Here is a 19579-nt window from a genome sequence, read left to right as displayed (position 1 = left end):
TAATGGCGTGAAGTTAGTGGGATAGGAGAGAGAGACGTTTTTTTTTGGGCTTAAATTTAGGGGTGTGGAAAGTTATCGATGAGTGAAAAAACTGGTAGCTATGTGGAGTAAATATGTTATACTTTAGCTACTAAATATAATTATTGAAAAGTTTAGTTATGTTACATAAATAGATAATAATGGAAGCTATGCCAAGTAAATTTTACAAAATTTAAAGACCACCCCAAAAGAAGGGCACTCCGCGCAAAAAAATGTTGCAATTTCTGACTCAAACCCAAACAGAGACCTTGGCTACTGAACCTTAACAACCGCATTAGCCTATCAATGCACCTTGGTTCCTGCACTTTACTGGTACTTTCTTCTTTCTATTAGATCTCCCTCTTCAAACACTCTTTTGGTTTACCATTTTTTTCTACATTTTTGGTTTCATAGAAATAATGAACAAATTTTCAATTGTATTTGTATGTGGGCTGAGAATCAATAGGAGGCCCATTGATTAATTCATGGTACTAGATTTGTGATGAGTGTTTAACTAAATGTTTACTTTGGAAATCATTTTCCAGTTTGGTTTGTCACAAAGTAGGTGACATATGGTACAATTTTCAGGTTAAATTTCTTTTCTATTTCTATATTGGGAACATTTATTTTCATCTCTCGTGTAAATTGTTTAACTTAAATTTAAGATCAATATCGTGTACATTTATTTGTCTAAGACATGAGAACATAATTTTAGGTTTTTTAGGGTGCCTGATTCAAATTTTTGTTTTTTTTAGCAAAATTTTAGTCTGAAAATTGGTTATAGAAGTTAGGTTTTAAATTTGTTTTGCGGGTCTACTTGCTTTCTTATTTTGATGATGTTTTGATATTTCCATGAGTGTTGTGTCAAAATCTAAGTTTTAAATAAGGGAAAAGAGTCAAAAATGCCCCTCTACTTTGGTAAAAGGGCTAAATATCCTCCGAACTAATTTTGGGTCAAAAATACCCCTCCCGTCATTAAAGTTTTCAAATATACCCCTGTCTTAACGGAAATCCGCAACATAACCCGATTTCATTTTTAAACCCGCTCCATTTAAAACCGACCCAACTACATAAAAAACCCATATGCGACCAACTTGTTCCCGAGTCCTACATCTGGAGCCACTAGGCACAGGAGCGGCCAGCCGATATGCGTTTTTTATGTATTTGGGTAGGTTTTAAATGGAGTGGGTTTAAAAATGAAATCGGGTTATGTTGCGGATTGCCGTTAAGACAGGGGTATATTTGAAAACTTTAATGACGGGAGGGGTATTTTTGACCCAAAATTAGTGCAGAGGATATTTTTAGCCCTTTTCCCAAAGTAGAGGGGCATTTTTGACCCTTTTCCCTTTAAATAATGAAGCTTTAGAAAGCATTAAGTTCAAAGATTCAATCAGATGAGTGTAATGGTTCTATATCAAGGGGGTGGTATTTGACTTCTTTTGTAGTATGGATTTTGCTGATATATACTGGACTGGACCGTGTAGTTCTTACTTCAACAAGAATAGGGTTGCAAAGAGAAATCCAATGAGATGAGCTTAGGATTAATGGATTTTGAAATTGGTATATAAATTGATGTTGATTGATATATAAAGGGCTTTAAAAAAAAAAAAAATCTGCATTTGGTACTGTTAATTGAGCTTTGTTTTTCTCCTATTTGTAACCCTTTCTTGTTGTTGTCCATAGTGTTAGGTGTAAAAGTAATTATGTTCTGATGCAGTTGTTATCTATGTCGATCTAAATATAAGAATCAAAGCAGAATTTCCCATTTCCTCAGTATAACAGAATTCCATTTCCTTGAGGAATGCATCATGCGTGGGGAAGTTCATGTTTTTAAGTATACGTTGTTTGATTCCGCTTTAATGAGTTTAAGGTGTAACTGAATTAGTTTTCGAGACATGTAGAGTATTTCTTTGTTTCTGTGTAGTAAGTTGTAGAGCCTTAGAACTCTATAGGTTTTGCCTATCAAATTGAATCAATCATCATTAAATTCTACTAAACTAGATTGCTGGGAATTAATAATGATAGTCACCTAAAAATGATAAAATTGAAATGTTTTAGTCCCATTGAGGAAGAAAAATTTACAATGCTTGCTTAAGGTAATGGAATTGATGATTTGATCCGTCTCCCAAACCATGATTTTTTCACACTTCTCTCATTTTGTCTGCTTTTTATGTGTGTCCAATTTTGCTTTCAAAATAACATGGACATACTAAATGCAAGTTACAATTTTTTGGTTTCATATTGTGCAACTGAGTTTCCATATCCATGATCATGTGCGATAATATTTCAATATTTCTTTTTCTTTATTGGATGGACGTATTTAACTTCAATAGATTCTAATTTATGCAAGTTTTGTGCAGGACAACGAGAAGGAGAAAATCTCAACGAGCTTTATGTATAGCATTGTTGCACTAAAGGTTCGTCTGATTTCTTCCAAGACCTTGATTGCACATCTAACCCTCTCTTAACCTGGGAAAAGAAGTAAGCGACGTGTCTCATGCTACTGATTGAACTTTGTATCAGGAACCAGTAAAAACATTCTCTAGATTAAGTAATACCTGATTCATGTACATAAATCAGCCTTTGTAACTATTTAGTTGTTGGAATTCTCAAATTTATGTACAGCACGAACATTGTACATAAAATGTCTTCCCCTAATTTTTCTACTATAATTAGATGATACTTGATTGAAGGGGAGCCTTGGCGTAACTGGTAAAGTTGCTGCCATGTGACCAGGAGGTCACGGGTTCGAGCCGTGGAAACAGCCTCTTGCAGAAATGCAAGGTAAGCTGCGTACAATAGACCCTTGTGGTCCGGCCCTTCCCCGGACCCCGCGCATAGCGGGAGCTTAGTGCACCGGGCTGCCTTTTTTAATTAGATGATACTTGATTATAATGCATATAAGTTCTTTGACAATATGAGATGCCTAAAATATTTTGCTGAAAGTCAGTATTCGAACCAAATTAGTCTAACTTAGTTCTGGAAAGTTAACATCAAATTACAACTTTCAATCAAATGGATATAGATGATTCATATAACTGAAGCAACTATTTCTAAAAATGATTTCTGGCTCATTCTCTGGTTAGACTGTTTCCGCTTTTAAACTTTTTGATCTGTTGAACGTCTTTTGACTGTGGAAGCATCTTATGCATGTCGTGACTACCAATGGTTGTTAAACTAATCATGTAAAATTTTCTTTTCTCTCTGATTAAAAACGTATTTCAATTTGTATATGCAAAGTGCTTTATTGTCTGATGTTAAACAAATCATATCTGCCATTGTAGGTATTAGCAGCTTCTGGTACTCCTTGTTTTTAAGATACAGTGTTGAAGAAGCTCAGAAATATTGTAAATTTCTTATCTAATAATTTTTTTTTTTTTTGGAGAAGGAAAAGATACTGACAATATTCTTATCTAATAATTTGAGTAGTTGCCAGTATGAATTGGTTATATTCTCATTCATTAAGTTGTACAAATTTCACGGTGGTCAAGGATGTTTTCCATCCTTATAGATGAACTAATTGAATTGCTATTACTTTTGTTTCCTTCTGCTTCGTATCTACTGTCATCGTTATTTTCAAAGTTATTACAAAATCATGTTGTTTTCTCTCTAAATTAACTTATTTTGCTAACGTGACCTCAAACATGTAACTTGTAGTGTTGGGCCCGTGCTCAGCACAGGCATCCCTATCTAGTCTTAATTTAAAGAAAAAAACATTTACTCTCTCTCTCTCCAGGATACTAGATGTTGACTTCGCAGTAAGAGTAACACTCTGGAGTTGTTCAGTGGTGATTCTAAAAATTATTCTTTAGGTGAGTGGGTGCAAGGAAAAGTGTATTGCTGATCGGCTTGATACCTATTGGGCCTTAAATACCAGAAGGTTCTGTCTCAATTTTGAATATGATTGACATGGCATGGCTTAGCGCCATATTACTTGGAGCAGGATGCCTTGCTTTGGGTTATATTATTGGTGTACGGCATTCTTCTGGCACTTTTCTTTCAAACAGAGCATCTGGTGATATTGAAACTATAATTGATGGGAAAAAGAGAAAAGGAGTCAAGCAACCTCTTGAAGTCGAAAGGCTGGCTGAGATCCTTGAAGATTTTAAAATGGTTTATCTCTTCTGTCTCAATATTTATGTTCGTGCATAATGATTGTACTTTACAAGATTAAGGATGAATCATAATTTTGCAACTGTGTGCAGGTTTTGGTAGTCAGGAATGACTTGAAGATGGGGAAAGGGAAAATAGCTGCACAATGCAGGTAGTTGATTCATTCTTTCCTTTGCTGGTTTATAGGTATCTTTTATAAGTTATTTAGATAACGTTCATGTGTAAGTGCATGTTTAGAGAAAATTAATCTGGACTATTTGAAAACTGCAAGGTGATTATGCATGCTGGTCAAACAGATAATTTGATCTTTGAATCAAAGTCACTTATTCCAGAAAATGTCAGCACCCTTTAGTTTTATTGTATCTTTTAAAGTTTCTATATTTTTAGAGTGTTTTTAAGTACGGAGACAAATTGGTGTTCCTACATTTGTTGGCTATATTCAACTAATTTGTTCTAACTTTTGGTTGAACTGTTTTGTTGGTTGGTTAGTCACGCAACTTTAGGTCTCTACAAAAAGCTCCATAATAGGGCACCAAAAGCTTTAAACAGGTAATTCTCAGAGACATTTCAAGTTTGGTTGATATATATAGTAAGCGTTCTTCGTGCTGATAATTGTCTAGCAGATGGGAGATGTGTGGACAGGTGAAGGTGGTAGTGAAGATTGAAAGTGAAGATGATATGTTGGGTTTGCAAGTATGTATTGCTTAAGTATGCTCTCAGTGTTGTAGGACATATCATGTCCCAATAAGTTATGTTTTTTCTTGAAATATATGTGGTCTACTCCGCCTTGTTGCTTGGTTGTAGTATCTTTATTAATTCTATTATCGAATCTTGTAGTCCCTGTAGCTTCGGTTTTTTGTCATGGGCTTGTCGCCTTGTTTGTGGATTTTGGTGGTCTAGGGTTTTTCTTCACTTGTGATGGATATGTGTGATTGCACTTTTGTGGAAACACTATTTTGCTTTACCCAAAACAAGAGAAGGAAAAAACAAAATCACCATTCCTAATTCTTAGAATTTTCTCCTTCACTTTGATCTGCTCATGGTACTGCTTCAAAAGATCTCATGCCTGGGACAAAGTTCCCATACCTGATGCTGAGACTTTCCTCCTCTACTTTGATATGCTTGCGTGCTACTGCTGTAAAACATCTCATGCTTGGATTAGTTTCTGGAGGATAAAGTTGGCAATATCCTCTCGATGGAACATGGAAATTCATCTCTTTATTTAAAAAAGTAGATCTTTTAGCTTTTTTCTTCTTTAATGTAATCCTCAATAATTCAGTCCAGTCTCTGTACCTACAAGTGGCCTTCTATGTCCTTCTATTTCTGTTCTTTGGTTTAGTCCTACTTGTTTTAATTTGCTGCCTGTAACTATATATGCTATTCTGGCTGAATATTTCTCATTTGATCACAGGAAAGGGCGAAATCACTTAATATACCAACACACATTACAATTGATGCTGGGAGAACCCAAATTGCACCAAGTTAGTGAGAGACTTAATTTCCTTTTTCATGATATTGTTTGCTTTTAGTTGGATTTGATAGTAGCTTTTAGGGGTGGCGAATGGGCGGTTTGGGCTGTATTTGGGTGGGTCAAGATGGGCTGAAGCAATAAATGGGTTATTGCCCAACCCTGTCCAAAGTTCATTTGAGTCAAGAAGGGGCTAAACAATGGGTTGTAACCCGCCCAACATGACCCAAATTTTGCAAGCTTTATCCTTAAAATTCTGTTGGTCTCGAAACCAAGCTGGAGATAGTGCCTTCTAAAATTATTTGAGCTAACATCTATAAAATCTCAAGTTTTAAGAAGTATTCTATTGCTTTGGCAAGTTAAAACTGAATTAAAAAATTAGACAGGTACCAAAAAGGTGTTATTAAACAAAATTTGAGACTTGAGAATAATGAACTTAAGGAAAAAAAAAAAACATTAAAAGATCTAGAACATTACCCTAATCCCTATACATTGGGTGATGAAAAACCTCTAATACTCATAACAGAATACTGAGATTTACATCCCTTTGAAATGGAGCAAAATATAGAGAGGATATAAGATGGATAATTCTTGCAAGCTATATTATATTGTTTATTATTATCCTGGGGCATAATCTACTTGTAATGCATTGTTATTGGTATAGATAATAACAAGTAGATAGGTTTCAATGGCTCAATGCCCCTAGTGAATGTATTGAAAATGAAAATGATTGCATTTAGGTGGAAAATTTGTCTCGTTGGCCAAAAGGCCTTCGGCTACTCACGGGTCACTTTGGGCGTAAACTCTGGGCTATTAAGACTAAATGAGTTCAGTTGGGTTGTGCCCAAACTTAGCCCATCATTAGTGTCGCCATGCCCAACCCTTTAAAACTTGGGTAGGTTGGGTGGGTCAAATGGGTTTAGGCTGATTTTGCCACCCCTAGTAGCTTTCAATCATGCTCACATGATCATACGTGGAATTGATAGTAGCTTCCAATCATGCCCTCATGATCATACGAGGAATGTGATCAATAATGATGACCTAGTGCATGAGGCTTCATCATCCACATGTTTCAGCGTGGTATTGTCAAAGTATAAGGTCGAATGACTACATAGACACTTTCACTGGATATGTTGTTGTCGTTGACTACGTAGACACTTAAAAATTAAGTGGATCTATTCAATATGTCTGCTTCTATGTATGATTCAGAATGTATATGTTTTTTACTTTTATTGGAAGAGTTTTTTCAGCTCCTTTTCCACCTTTGCCTGTCTTCTTTCTTGTGTTTCTTTTCTCTCTCTTTTTTTTTTTTTTTTTTACACGAAAAAGGTTTTAACCATCAAATTAGTGCTAAGCTTTACGATTGCTTCCTGATACCAAAGACTACAAAATCCTTAAGTTGAACGTCACTGTTGCTGCTGTCACTAAACAACCGCCTCCTTTCTTGACATGTTAATACGTGTCTTTGCTTTACTATCTTTCTCGTTTTCCATCTCTTTACACACATGAGGCCTGGTGGTTGAATAAAGAAGTTGTCTAGATTTCCGTTCATATGTGGGCTATCCGAAAGGAGCTTGATATTTGCTCTTCAGAATAACATAAACATGAATGGTTGAAATAGATGGTTTGTTCAGTTGGTTCGGTGGCGAGTTCATTGTTGATCGAGTTCTGAACCATGCGCCATCTGGCCCTCGGGAATTTCTGGGTTTCAAAAGAATTTAAGAAAAAAAAAGATGGTTGTTAGAGTTTCCAACTGCTTGTTATGTGATGCCTTTGCCTTTTACATTGTAGCTTCCTAGATGTGCATGTTTAACGCAGTGTGACTTCATCTTGTGGTGAATAGTGGTAATGAAGGTTGGTTACTGTTGGTATAGTCACTGTATTCTTGCCTTTATTAATTGGAAAAGGCACATACATTCAGTCCTGTTATTGGAGGGCACAATTTTTCAAGCATAAATGTCCCTGTTCACTTACTGTGTTAGATATTTTCCTTTGCAAGCAACATCTTACTGATATAACAGTCAACATTAGGTGGTAAATAGACTGACATGTCAATGTGTAGACCTTAGGACTATTGGGAGCAGTCATAATAACTTGAATACAACTCTGGGATGCATAAATGTTTGTTCTTCGTTAAATGCTTGTCGGGGCAATAAGGTGCATGCGTGACCATTTACTGCCTAGACAGGAGATGTTACTTACCAATGAAATGATGCTGAAGACCTTAGGACCACTAGACCGCAGGAAGCCAGGAATATTGACAAGAACAAGAAGAACAACGCGGACACTTATTCCTTACTCTATTCTGTTATCAGACACCTTTTGTTCAAAGCTTCTTGCTGTACTATGTGTCTTGAAAAATAACGTTTCTATCTACTCTGTTATGGCATTATGGCTTTGGAAAAAATGATGTAGTTCCAAACGACTGTGTAGAATAATTTTGTTTAATAGTTTCAAGTATGTTTCACCATTACGGCATTACAGTGCCTCGTCTACTATGAAATTTACTCCAGCAAAGTTGCTTACTGACTATTTCCTGTGTTTTTTACTTGCAGACTCGAGGACAGTGATGGCTATACTTGGTAGGTTTCCCAATCCTTAATAATAACCCACTTCGGGTACTAAACTATTTGGACCTGGAGTTCCAATAGTAGGCTCATTTCCCCTAATCAATAGCAAACTTGGACTAGTATTCACTATTATATTGGGTAAAAAGCCATGTTTTTACTTTTCTTACCATGGAACATCAATTGTTGATAGATTTCATCATATTAATGTCCATCTGATTGTGTTGTGACCATGTATGTGCAGGACCGGCTGACATGGTTGACGATGTAACTGGTGGATTGAAGCTTTTATAGTCAGTCACTTAGTTCTAAAGCTTTTAGGTTCTCTAATGAGAAAACATCATTAGCGGGAAGTTGGGAATTCAGCTACTAGCCATGGTGTTGCAAACTTTTTTGAATGGATGATAATGAAAAAAATTGTTGTTCCGTTTAAGTTGTATGACATTTCTAACAAGCAATGCAATTTTTATGCTGAACGTTTTCAATTAGTTAGTCCCAAGTGTGCTGCGTAAGTATTTCGTTACAATTTAATCTGAATTTCTGATTACGATGATCGACACATGTAGTAAGAGTTCCCCCATTTCTTTCATCACTATTACAAAAGGCTAAAGCAATAATTAAGCGAATGTTAAGATTAAATCTAAATTGCATATATCTAAATTTGCTTACTATACTAGTAGAGCAATAGGGTGAGCATACAACAACATAGGGTGAGCATAGTGGTCTTGAAAAAGAAACGGGTTGGTTCAGGGCCTATTTCTTAAGAGTTGAAGCTAATATAAATTACAACAACATACCCAGTGAAATTCCACAATGTGGGGTCTGGGGAGAGTAAAGTGTACATAGATCTTATCCCTATCTCGGAAGATAGGGAGACTATTTCCGAAAGACCCTCGGCTCAAGAGAAAACACGACGAGAAAAGGTTAGATAAGCACAAGCAGTTCAAAGCAAAATGAAAACGAAACTAAAGAAAGCGAATAAGTCATGATAGAGCAGTCTGAAAAAAGGAAACAGTAGCTACCGCAGATAAATAAGATAATTGAAGTACAAGATAACAACATATAGTAGTAAGAATTAAAGGACAATAGACTATAGATCAAAACTGCGACTACCTACTAGCCTTGTACCGTAATCTGAGTCCTCCATAACCTCCTATCTAAGGTCATGTCCTCGGTAAGCTGAAACTGCGCCGTGTCCTGTCTAAGCACCTCTCCCCAATATTTTTTCGGCCTACTCCTACCTCTTCTGAAACCATCCATAGCTAAACTCTCATACCTCCGCATTGGGGCATCTGTGTCTCTCCTTCTCACATGCCCAAACCATCTTAGTCTCTCCTTCTCACATGCCCAAACCATCTTAGTCTCACTTCGCACATCTTGTCCTCCACTGATGCCACTCCTACCTTATCCCGGATATCTTCATTCCTAATACTATCTCGCCTGATGTGCCCACACATCCATCGCAACATTCTCATTTCCACAACTTTTATCTTTTGGACGTGAGAACTCTTGACTGCCTAACACTCTGCCCCGTACAACAAAGTCGGTCTCACAACCACTTTGTAGAACCTACCTTTAAGTTCTGGTGGCACCTTCTTATCACACAAAGACTCCTGAAGCGAGCCTCCATTTCATCCACCCTGCACCAATATGATGTGAGACATCATCGTCAATATCCCCATTTCTTATATAATAGACCCAAGATATTTGAAACTTCCTTTCTTTTGAATGGCCTGGGTACCAAGCCTCACTTCCACGCCAGGCTCATGTGTCACGCCATTGAACTTGCACTCCATGTACTCTGTCTTGGTCCTACTAAACTCGAACCCTTTAGACTCCAGAGTTTGTCTCCAAACCTCCAGCTTGGCGTTCACTCTGTTGTGTGTCTCGTTAATCAAGATTATGTCATCCGCGAATAACATACACCATGGCATCTCACCTTGAATTTCCCGCGTCAAACAATCCATCACTAAGGCAAATAAAAATGGGCTAAGAGCTGATCCCTGGTGCAACCCCATCTCCACTGGGAAGTGCTCCGAGTCTCCTCCCACTGTCCTTACCCTGGTCTTGGCTCCCTCATACATGTCCTTGATCGCCCTAATGTACGCTACAGGTACACCTCTAGCCTCCAAGCATCTCCATAAAACCTCTCTTGGCACTTTGTCGTAAGCCTTTTCTAGATCGATGAAAACCATGTGCAAGTCCTTCTTCCTCTCCCTATACTGCTCCACCAGTCTCCTCACAAGATGGATGGCTTCTGTAGTCGAGCGACCAGGCATGAATCCGAACTGATTCTCTGAAATGGACGCGCCTCTTCTCGCCCTCATCTCCACCACCCTTTCCCACACTTTCATATACGTTGATAATGTGAATTTCTTTTACACTATTACAACACTTAATACAAAACAATGATAAATGGCTTGTTACAATAGATAAAATTACACTTATGGTGTGATCTTTTAAACTGTTGGTGCATAAAAAAGTAGAAAAACTACTTTCTTAACTTGAAAATCACCCTTTTCGAATTGTATTCTTTGTGGTCAATTACTATCATTCTTTTCTTGCTTCTATTTTTCTGTTACCAATTATTTTTATTCTAATAACTTGTAATTACATCATTCTTTCCCCTTTAATAGTTAGTAATATTTCTCGTGTGTGAGGAATGGAGATATTTATTAGACTTGTGGTTAAAGTCAATAATACTCCATGCAATTCATAATAAGGAGCTTAAGATAGATTATCACTGGACACTGATATAAACAAGTTTCTGAATATCTCTAGAAGATCACATTTTATCTTTTTTCCATCTCTACATTTTATTATTTACTATTAATAACAACACAAGTGCCAAATGTTTTTGAAATCTCTCTAGACGGTAATATCTCTTTCAACATGAACAAATTAACTTCGAGTTAAGCAACAGTGTTTGACATACAAGAGCTAAAAATTGTCAATACGTAAAAGGTAAAAATTGTCAACAAGCTAAAAATTAACATACAAGCTTTAGAGCAGCAGCAATAACAAAGAGTTTGAGAAAAGTAAACCCTCTGGTAAAAACAAAATTCCTGCTCCAAATATGTCATTCAACTAAGTTAAAAGCTTCTAAAACCTTCGTTACTCCCAAATTTTTGTTATTATAATCTGTTTCTACTCCTCCAAATGATCCATGAGCGCTTTCGGTAATACGGCCTTCACGTCCGCAGCACGATTTTTCAACATATTAAGCTCGATTTGCGCATGGCTGTTTTTGACCCTAATCGGACACCAATTCCGTTGGTGGTGCAGCAAGTTCAGTGTTTTGGACGGCGTGCGGCAACAAAAGGCGACAAGGGCCTGCCTCGCCTTTTTGAGAGGTGAGAGGCGAGCCGCTCGCCTTTTTGAAGTGGGGCGCCAATTAATACCAAAAAGTTAAAATATTTAATTGCATATATGAATAATCAAATCTCACTAGCAATAACATATTAGAAAATATTTCAATTCAAAAATAAAAGTGATAGTAGATACTAAAAGTCTAGAACTTGAATGACTCAATAATTCATAACACAGGCAATACTAAAAGTCTATTCTAATTCTTCTTCATGTTCTTGAATTCCGAGATCCTCAACAGTATTTTGTTCCTCATCTTCTTCCTCCTCGGAGTCTTCATCAACAAAGGACTGACTTGAACTTGTAGTAGCTATTCCTTTGGCCTTGTTTTGAACTTGTAGATCTCCCCCTATGGCCATAGATATTCTCCTCAACTCCAACCGCCCTAGAAACAATACCCTAATCGAGATCACTTCCCTCATATACAGTTCATCTTCTTGATCTTCGGGGCATCCAACTAACCATTGATTTTCTTCATCAATATTATCCAACTGAACTGAATCAATGATATAGCCAGCATCATAACGACGCTTCAACGTTCTATTGTACTTGTACACTAGATCATTGAGACGCGATAGTTCAAGCCCTTTTCCTATTTTTTGAATGAATCTGCGCATAAGTTGTAAAGACTAATTAATAGATACTAATAATAATAATGTAGTATAGAAATTAGAATATAATAAATCTTCTTCTCACATGTTCAAACATGCTCCAATTTCTCTCGCATCCGATGCGTCTTAAAACTTTTATGGCAACTTTTGCAAGGTTGGAATTTGATTACCAAATAGCGACCACCATTTAGTTATAGAAAAATAAATTTAAAGGTTAATAATTATAAATACGTCAAATAACTTAAGTAAAGCTATAAAGACCACTAAACCAACTCACTTGCTGGGTGACCTTTGGTCTCTGTTTCTTATAGCTTGACCACAACCAAACATCCAAGTTGCATGTTTGTACATAGAAAGCTCTTTGACTAGTACATATTGTGTTTTTGCATTAGGGACCATCTTCTCAACAAATTTAAGGAAATTCATCTACACTTCTAAATCTAAAGTCTCATTTTCGTAGGTAGTGTAAAACAATTCCTGATTCAAAACATGGCCTGCTGTATGCAAGGGTCAATGAAGTTGGTTCGTCCTCTTCGCATCAAGGATACAAAAAACTTTCTCATATTGCTTTCGATCACCTTTAAAACCCCATTCAATAGATTCTTTGGCTTTATCCATTGCTTCATAAATATAGCCGATTAATAGTTTTTTCCCCATCCACCAAATGAAGCATTTTGATCAAAGGAGCACCAACTTTATGTGCCTTGACAACATCTTTCCAAAAGTATGTAGAAATAAGATGTCTGGCAACTTCTTTCCCCAAAAGTTCCTTTGCAAATCTACTTTTTTTCCATTCGGTTAAGAAGACCAGAGTTCTCAAGTTCTTTTGCATGTAAAAATCTTGCAAAGTTAAGAAGGTTGGTGCAAATCTTGTCTTTTCCGGTTTCACCAAATCTCTTTGATTTGTAAATTTTCTCATCAAGTTCAACAACAATGGCCTCTAACTAATGGAAGAGTGTATCTTAACGACCTTCTAAAAAACTGTAAAAGGAATATTTTAGTAGCTAATAGGTATAAAGTATAAACTATAAAGAAAGTTAGAGCTTTATTAATGATAAATATATTAAAGTTACCTGAAGAACATGGGTTTAGCTTGAAGATGTCACCAAACAACAAATTGATATAATGGGCAGCACATGGAGTCTAATAAATGTGTGGGTACACACCCATTGTCATTTCACCAGCTTTAAAATTCTTGCTAGCATTTTCGGTAACAACTTGTATAACATTTTCTAGTCCAATTTGCTCAATAGTCTTCTCAAACAAGTTGTACATTTTGGTGGAATTTGTAGATTTGCTGCTAGCATCGACAGATCAAAGAAACACACTACCTATTGGAGAATTCACCAAAATATTGATGGTCATTTTTCCTTTTCGTGCTGTCCACTTGTCCATCATGATGGAACATCCAAACTTTGTCCATTGCACTTTATGTTCCTCAACAATCTTGTCTTTCTTCTTCGCCCTTTTTTTTAGATGAGTAACTCTAACTTCGTGATAGGTAGGAGGTGTTGCTCCCAAATGCTCACGCAAGTATACGTGGCCGCCAAGTAATATAGTGACTTGTAAAAGTCTGATATCATACCCATAGAGACTTATGATCAACGAATAAACTAGAACGCAATTGCTACTACCTACGCAAGTGTTTGAGAAAAGGATTGTTGGGTTTGTAAACTAATGAAAAAAGTAAAGAATAACTTAATGAATAACAATTTCGTCACAAACGTTGATTGGATGTTGGTTTTAACACAGAGATATGAATATTTCAGGGTCGTGGTTGGTTCACCAATCATATTGAGTCATGCAAGTACGTCACCCTAGCAGTTTTAATCACGATTGCTAATTAGCCGGATTATTAACTCCCATAGTATTCTCCCGAACCACTACTCGCCTATTTAAAACAGTTTGCCGCCTATATTCCTATGGAATCGACCTGCTAAGAATGCAATTCATTTACGGTATTTAATTGAATGACTAAGTATATTCTTATCCTAGCCTTATCCTAGCCCAACTGCAGGGATAATCAGATCACACTCTCTTTACTTCTTATTTAATCTAATAACATCTCTCCAAGTATGTATATTAAATATTAAATAGAACTCGACCGTTGTACAAACAATCAAGCAATTAAGAACAAAAGTAGAGAAACAATCGTATATAAATAAACTACTAAGATGAAAATACTGTTCAAACGTCAATACTCATGGTTACACCACAACCCCAGAATTATAGAGTTTAGCCACTTATAATCGGATTACAAGAAATAGTTTTCATGTTCGATCTAAGAAAAGATGAATAGATAGAATAGCTTTTCTCCTGGATTTTTTCTTGCAAAAAAACAGCCGAATCCTTCTAAAAACGACCTAGAAGTCTATTTATAACGTTGGGAAATAATCCTCCAAAGCCCGTCCAAAACGGGTCAAGACTTAAAATTTTATTCCTGTCGTCAAAATATGCTCGCTGAGCGAGATGTATAGTGAGGTTTGTCTTTGCAACGACCTTCTCTTGGTGAGGCTGCTGCTCACTTCCATACTTGGTGAATTTCCCAATTACCTTTAGTATCATCATAGGCTCGCTGAGCTCAATAGCGAGGGTGTGTCTTGCTGTGGCCTTCGCTCAGCAAGGCAGTTCTTACTCTTGTTACTTAGCCAATTTTCAGCGTCTTCCCTTCTTTTCACATTTTGGCTCGCTGAGCGAAGAATATGGCGAGATGCTATTTCGCCATGGACCTTGCTCAACGAGGTCATGGCAGCTTCGACTTACCATTTTCCACACTTTTGCTGCTTCATTGGTTGCTCCCTTAGCGAGCAATATGGTGAGGGTATTGCTTTGAGCTTTGCTTAGTGAGGTCTCATCTTCATTTCACGCCTTAGAGATTCTTTTTCTCTTTTTCTAGAATCGACACATTTTCCGCGTAAAGTACCTAAATGCAACAGTATTGCACGTATTAGCTCGTACTACAAGATTCAATATTAGTTAGGCGTATTTAGTGCGATTAGTTTTCTAAACAAGGTTAAACATGGGTAAAACACGTCAGTTAGGTGTATAAATATACCTAACATCACCACCCCACACTTTAACCTTCCTCGAAAAAACACTAAACATACCCAACTCCAACTAATATTCACCAAACGTCAGCAAATAGAACAGGTCTACTCAGGATAAGGCGACACGACTATTTAAACATGTACGCGCAACATCTCAAGAATCTTATGCATCACATTAATTTCAAACATGCCCAAAACTTCTTCAAAACATCCTAACCTCTAAAATTGACTCACTTATTCGAATTTGGGAACAAACGGCCATGCCGCCTAGCAAAGGAATCAAACATATCACTAATCTCTCACCACTTATGTGCCCTCACCAATAAGAGAGTTTCCCAACCTTTTTCAGACAACATACAACACAGGCAATGAATAGAAAGAATTTCGCTCACTCTCAACAAGAATTTTACAAGCTCATATGACGTACCATAGGCTTTCCCTTAATGTCTTACTCTATTAACAAAAGAATATCAAGTATAGATCAAATATGACTTCAATGGTTGTAATGTCGGCTAAGAGATGAGTATGAATTATTTGGATGAATAGTGACTAACCTCCCTAAGCACTTTTAAGATATACATTTTATTATCACTTATGCGCTTTCCGTTGTTTTGTCAATATTTCAATCTTTCTTTTTACACTTCCCCTTATGTCTCCCTTTTTCACTAAGCACTCTCTTTATTTTTCTTTTTCTTTTTTCTTTTTTCTTTTTTCTTTGTCCATCGCTAGCAAGGAGAAATTTTATATTGTTTTTTTTTTTTTTTCAAGTAGATCACATTTTGCTTTTCCCTACTAACAATGTACACTTAGATTATTTTCAACAAGTTCACCCTTAACCTCTTTTTTCTAGTTTCCACCTCAACTTCCCTTTATATCTACTTCCCACTTACTTCTAAGCGCTCAATTTCTAAAGTGGATTAGAAGTTCGGGATCAATTATTTTAAGTTATACCAACAAAGGGGATGACTAAGGACTTGGATACCAAACAAAATAGGCTAAAGGTTCGAAGGTGTTAACTATGGATATCCCGTATGGGTAGGTAAATATATGGTCAAAAATCACGGATAACAAAAAAATGCCTATATCTCCTGACTCAAACACACCTAGTTTCACTTTGTACACATACCAGGCAAGTTCTACACATCAATATGAGACATGGAATATATTCAAAATTTCTAACCACATGACACACTCATGGTTCAAGAAGGATCCACATCGCCCCTCTACTTAGCAAACAATGACAAGAATTCAAGGCAAGCATTTTAAGCCAACAATTTTAAACAAGAGTCAAGTAGAAAAGTTTAGGTGTTTCGAAATAAGTTATTTTTTAAGCATAATTTCACTTTCAAAAATTCGAAATTCGGCATGTTGTCAATAGCGTCCCTAATCTCGAGCACCTAGCATTCAAATGGCCTTAAGAGCTCTCATCTCCTACCTCCTTCCTAAAGACCAATGTTCCCATCAAGACGGTCATCATCCATCCATCTTAGGGAACTACGTCTCTATGACTAAAAAAATTACGGTTCAGAGACCCCCAGAAAAGAACCGAAAACAAAAACCAAGGGGTGCTCTTACTACTAGCAGTACAAAATATTACTAAATTACTAATATATTAATTAACAATTATAACAGACCATTAGTATATTTTGAAGTACCACATCCCATAACTCCTAAAGAGCAAGAAACAAATAAAAACAAAGTCAACTGATAAACAGAAAAAATAATACGAATACATGCCGAAAATAAGAAGTTTACTTCCCCACCACAGTTAAAATCATGAACCGTATCCGGTGAAACAAAAATAAAGCCAAAATGGGGAGGGGGGGAAGGAACTCCCCGTTCTCTGCTCATAATCCGCATCACTAGCATTCTCGTCAATGCTGTTCGTGGGAGCATAATCAGTGTCACCATCCTCACTGTCACGCTCCGGCTCTTCCTCATCATCATCAACCTTCTCCTCACTAGCCTCTCTCTGAGCCTGCTCAGGTGTGGCACATCATCATCTAATGACTCCTCAAATCCGGGCCAGATCTTGCATAAAAACAGTGCATGCTCACTGAGAAAACTGCTCATCAACAAGTGCTAGCTCCTCAGCCGTCGCCGGTCTCCCACCAATGCTCAACTGGAGACGCTGCATCGCATATGTATTGACCATAATGTAATTGTCTAAAGCATGGCGCTAGGCCACCAATAGTGTCTGTCCCTGAATATCCTCTGCATTTCTCACCCTAGTCACATCCACAAGTGGGCCCATCATCGGTAGTCTGGAATCGAGCTCCTCCTCAGACACACTTTCACTCTTAAAGTTGCAAGTGAGGGTGCTGCAAAAAAAAAAAAAAAAAGGCGAGCTAGAACCACTCCGTCTCCCTCTTCATCAAATAGCCTATGTTGATGCATTGGTCCGTCATTAGCATATACAACAAGCAAACTCCATGTCTAGTCACAGAAGAGTAGTGAACATGGCATAAAATGGGCACAAATAATTTGCAGCCACACTCAAGATTTCTTTATCATATGTGCAAGGGCAAGTGTCTTATGTGCATTGGTTTCTTTTCTGCACTCCACCTTGCGTTGGAGTGATGCCCACATAGAGTATGTCAGATTTCATGGTAAGGAGGGTGCTCAAAGATCTCCCTGATCGGATCACTGGGCACCACATGCAAGAGTCCCCCATAAAACTGCACAAGTCATCATATGAAAACGTTGCTACTGCACCACAAACCTCTATCTCATCAAGAGTCAACAAGCAATCCCAATGGGCATAAGCCTCACGAACCAGATTTAAATTGCACTTGCCAGGATCATCGACTACAAACTGTAGTCCCATGCTCAGCCTGAAAACTTGCTTCATTAATAGGGATTTCATGTCGATACCTGGGTGGCTTAAATTTCTTTAACCATTTCTTCCCATGTACTTGAACCCATTTCAAACGCCATCTGCATTTAGGAGCGGGTTGCGGTGGCTGGTAGGTAGCCGGAGGAGGAGCCTGACTACTGGAAGTCTGGCCAGTCAGGCCCTCTTTCGGCCTTGGGACCCGGTGGCCTTTTCCTTTCGTTTCCCAGCAACAACAACTTGGTTTAGTCTAACCACAGTGTACCTGTGCAAAACAAACCAAAATTAATAACGTAAAAAAAATAGGGTACAAACCAAGCTATTTGGGTGTCGGAACGACCCCTCACTTAGTTCGCTACCGTGGATGATAATTAGTCAACGATAGTTCATGTCAATACATGACTAGAATCACCCTCCAATTACTCCCATTTACAACGCTTTCATCGCCTATAAATCTAACAAACTAGCCTACACTTATATTTTTGCATATTTGTGAGGCTAATCACACATTCTAACATCCTACGACTAATGTTCCCTCAAGACAGTCATCATCCATCGGCCGTCAAGACCATTATGCCCATGACTATACTCTGGGGCATTTCATCGAACACTTGGAGTGCATAGTTTGTGCAAGAATTTTTTTCCGGTTTAAGGGTGCCCAAACAACCCAATTATTGGTAAGGAATTCAAAAGCAACAACAACCAACAATTCTAACAACTACGGGTTTTTTCGGGGGAATGGGTCTCACATTACAATTTCACCATTAACACAAACTCAAAAGCTTCAAACTTTCACCATGAATAATATATACATTCAATTTAAGAAGCAATTTCATAGCATGTAACAATGGGGTATATTAGGGGAATAGGAATTTCGTAGAAGTTAGAGAGAATAAGAATACAAAGACTTACCGAAGAGCAGTGAATGGGCAGGCTTAGGGGGATATAGGTGGACCAGTTATAGTGATCGTGGTGGTGTGTGTTGAGAGGGAGAATAGAGATGTTTATGTCTCTCTGTGTATGTGAGTAGAATTAGTTTGAGGGAGTGAGATACGGGTTTTACACGTGGAGTTAAGGTGGAGCGGGTCGGTTTTTTTTTTTTTTTTTTTTAAGCAAATTTATCAGGAGACATGGCCCCGATGTTTTATTAATAATGATCAAGTTCAATAGTAAAAGCAGAAAATAAAAAATAAATGATGCTTACCATCTTTGAGTGTGCATACTCAAAGATAGTTTTACACTTTGTAATAAAAGAATAACAAGTGAACTGCTCCATATTCAAGGAGACTGAATCTTCATTGTTTTGATCCTCAGTGATGGAATTTGTGCCTTGTCTAAATTTAGTATCTTCTTTCCTAGTATTGGCAGTGATTCAAAGCTAGTGTATTCCAGCTGATTCTCTACTTCAAGTCTTGCATTTGCTAGGAAATACGCACCGATTTCCTTTTTTCTAAATGTGTGCAAAACTTGTACATGCGAATTCCCGTTATTATTTGCTTTGAATGCTACTTTACTTTTCCACAATTTGCCAAGGGATCTTCCAAACATCTTGCAGT

At 37.3% G+C, this 19579-nt stretch overlaps 1 protein-coding gene across 8 annotated transcripts; it reads left to right on the top strand.

The window, feature by feature from the left end:
• The first annotated feature begins 257 nt into the window (after positions 1-257).
• On the top strand, positions 258-8658 carry LOC132043075 (uncharacterized). Of its 8 annotated transcripts, none has more exons than XR_009411658.1 (10): positions 265-351; positions 2379-2435; positions 3755-4131; positions 4224-4282; positions 4621-4680; positions 4755-4824; positions 5543-5612; positions 7391-7453; positions 8155-8181; positions 8411-8658. XR_009411658.1 is itself a non-coding variant. In XM_059433557.1 (10 exons), the coding sequence occupies exons 4-10, from the start codon at positions 3919-3921 to the stop codon at positions 8458-8460; spliced, it is 549 nt and encodes a 182-aa protein (XP_059289540.1). In that variant the 5' UTR covers positions 265-351; positions 2379-2435; positions 3303-3365; positions 3755-3918; the 3' UTR covers positions 8461-8658. The 8 variants fall into 8 exon arrangements, 7 of the variants coding, with proteins under 7 accessions (XP_059289537.1, XP_059289540.1, XP_059289542.1 ...); XM_059433557.1 differs by lacking the exon at positions 7391-7453 and adding an exon at positions 3303-3365; XM_059433558.1 differs by lacking the exons at positions 265-351; positions 7391-7453 and adding exons at positions 370-606; positions 3303-3365.
• Positions 8659-19579: the final 10921 nt, after the last annotated feature.

This window comes from Lycium ferocissimum, unplaced genomic scaffold (genome assembly GCF_029784015.1).
Source record: "Lycium ferocissimum isolate CSIRO_LF1 unplaced genomic scaffold, AGI_CSIRO_Lferr_CH_V1 ctg2089, whole genome shotgun sequence".
NCBI classification, from domain to species: domain Eukaryota; kingdom Viridiplantae; phylum Streptophyta; class Magnoliopsida; order Solanales; family Solanaceae; genus Lycium; species Lycium ferocissimum.
This window is presented reverse-complemented; position numbering and strand designations above follow the sequence as displayed.

What these genes read in the sequence shown, in the direction of transcription:
- LOC132043075 (XM_059433554.1), top strand. Translation starts at nt 3,919, where the DNA reads ATGATTGACATGGCATGGCTTAGCGCCATATTACTTGGAGCAGGATGC. An exon ending in GCACCAAAAGCTTTAAACAG is followed by an intron (nt 4,681 to 4,754) that starts GTAATTCTCAGA and finishes ATTGTCTAGCAG; the next exon opens with ATGGGAGATGTGTGGACAGG. An exon ending in GACAGTGATGGCTATACTTG is followed by an intron (nt 8,182 to 8,410) that starts GTAGGTTTCCCA and finishes ATGTATGTGCAG; the next exon opens with GACCGGCTGACATGGTTGAC.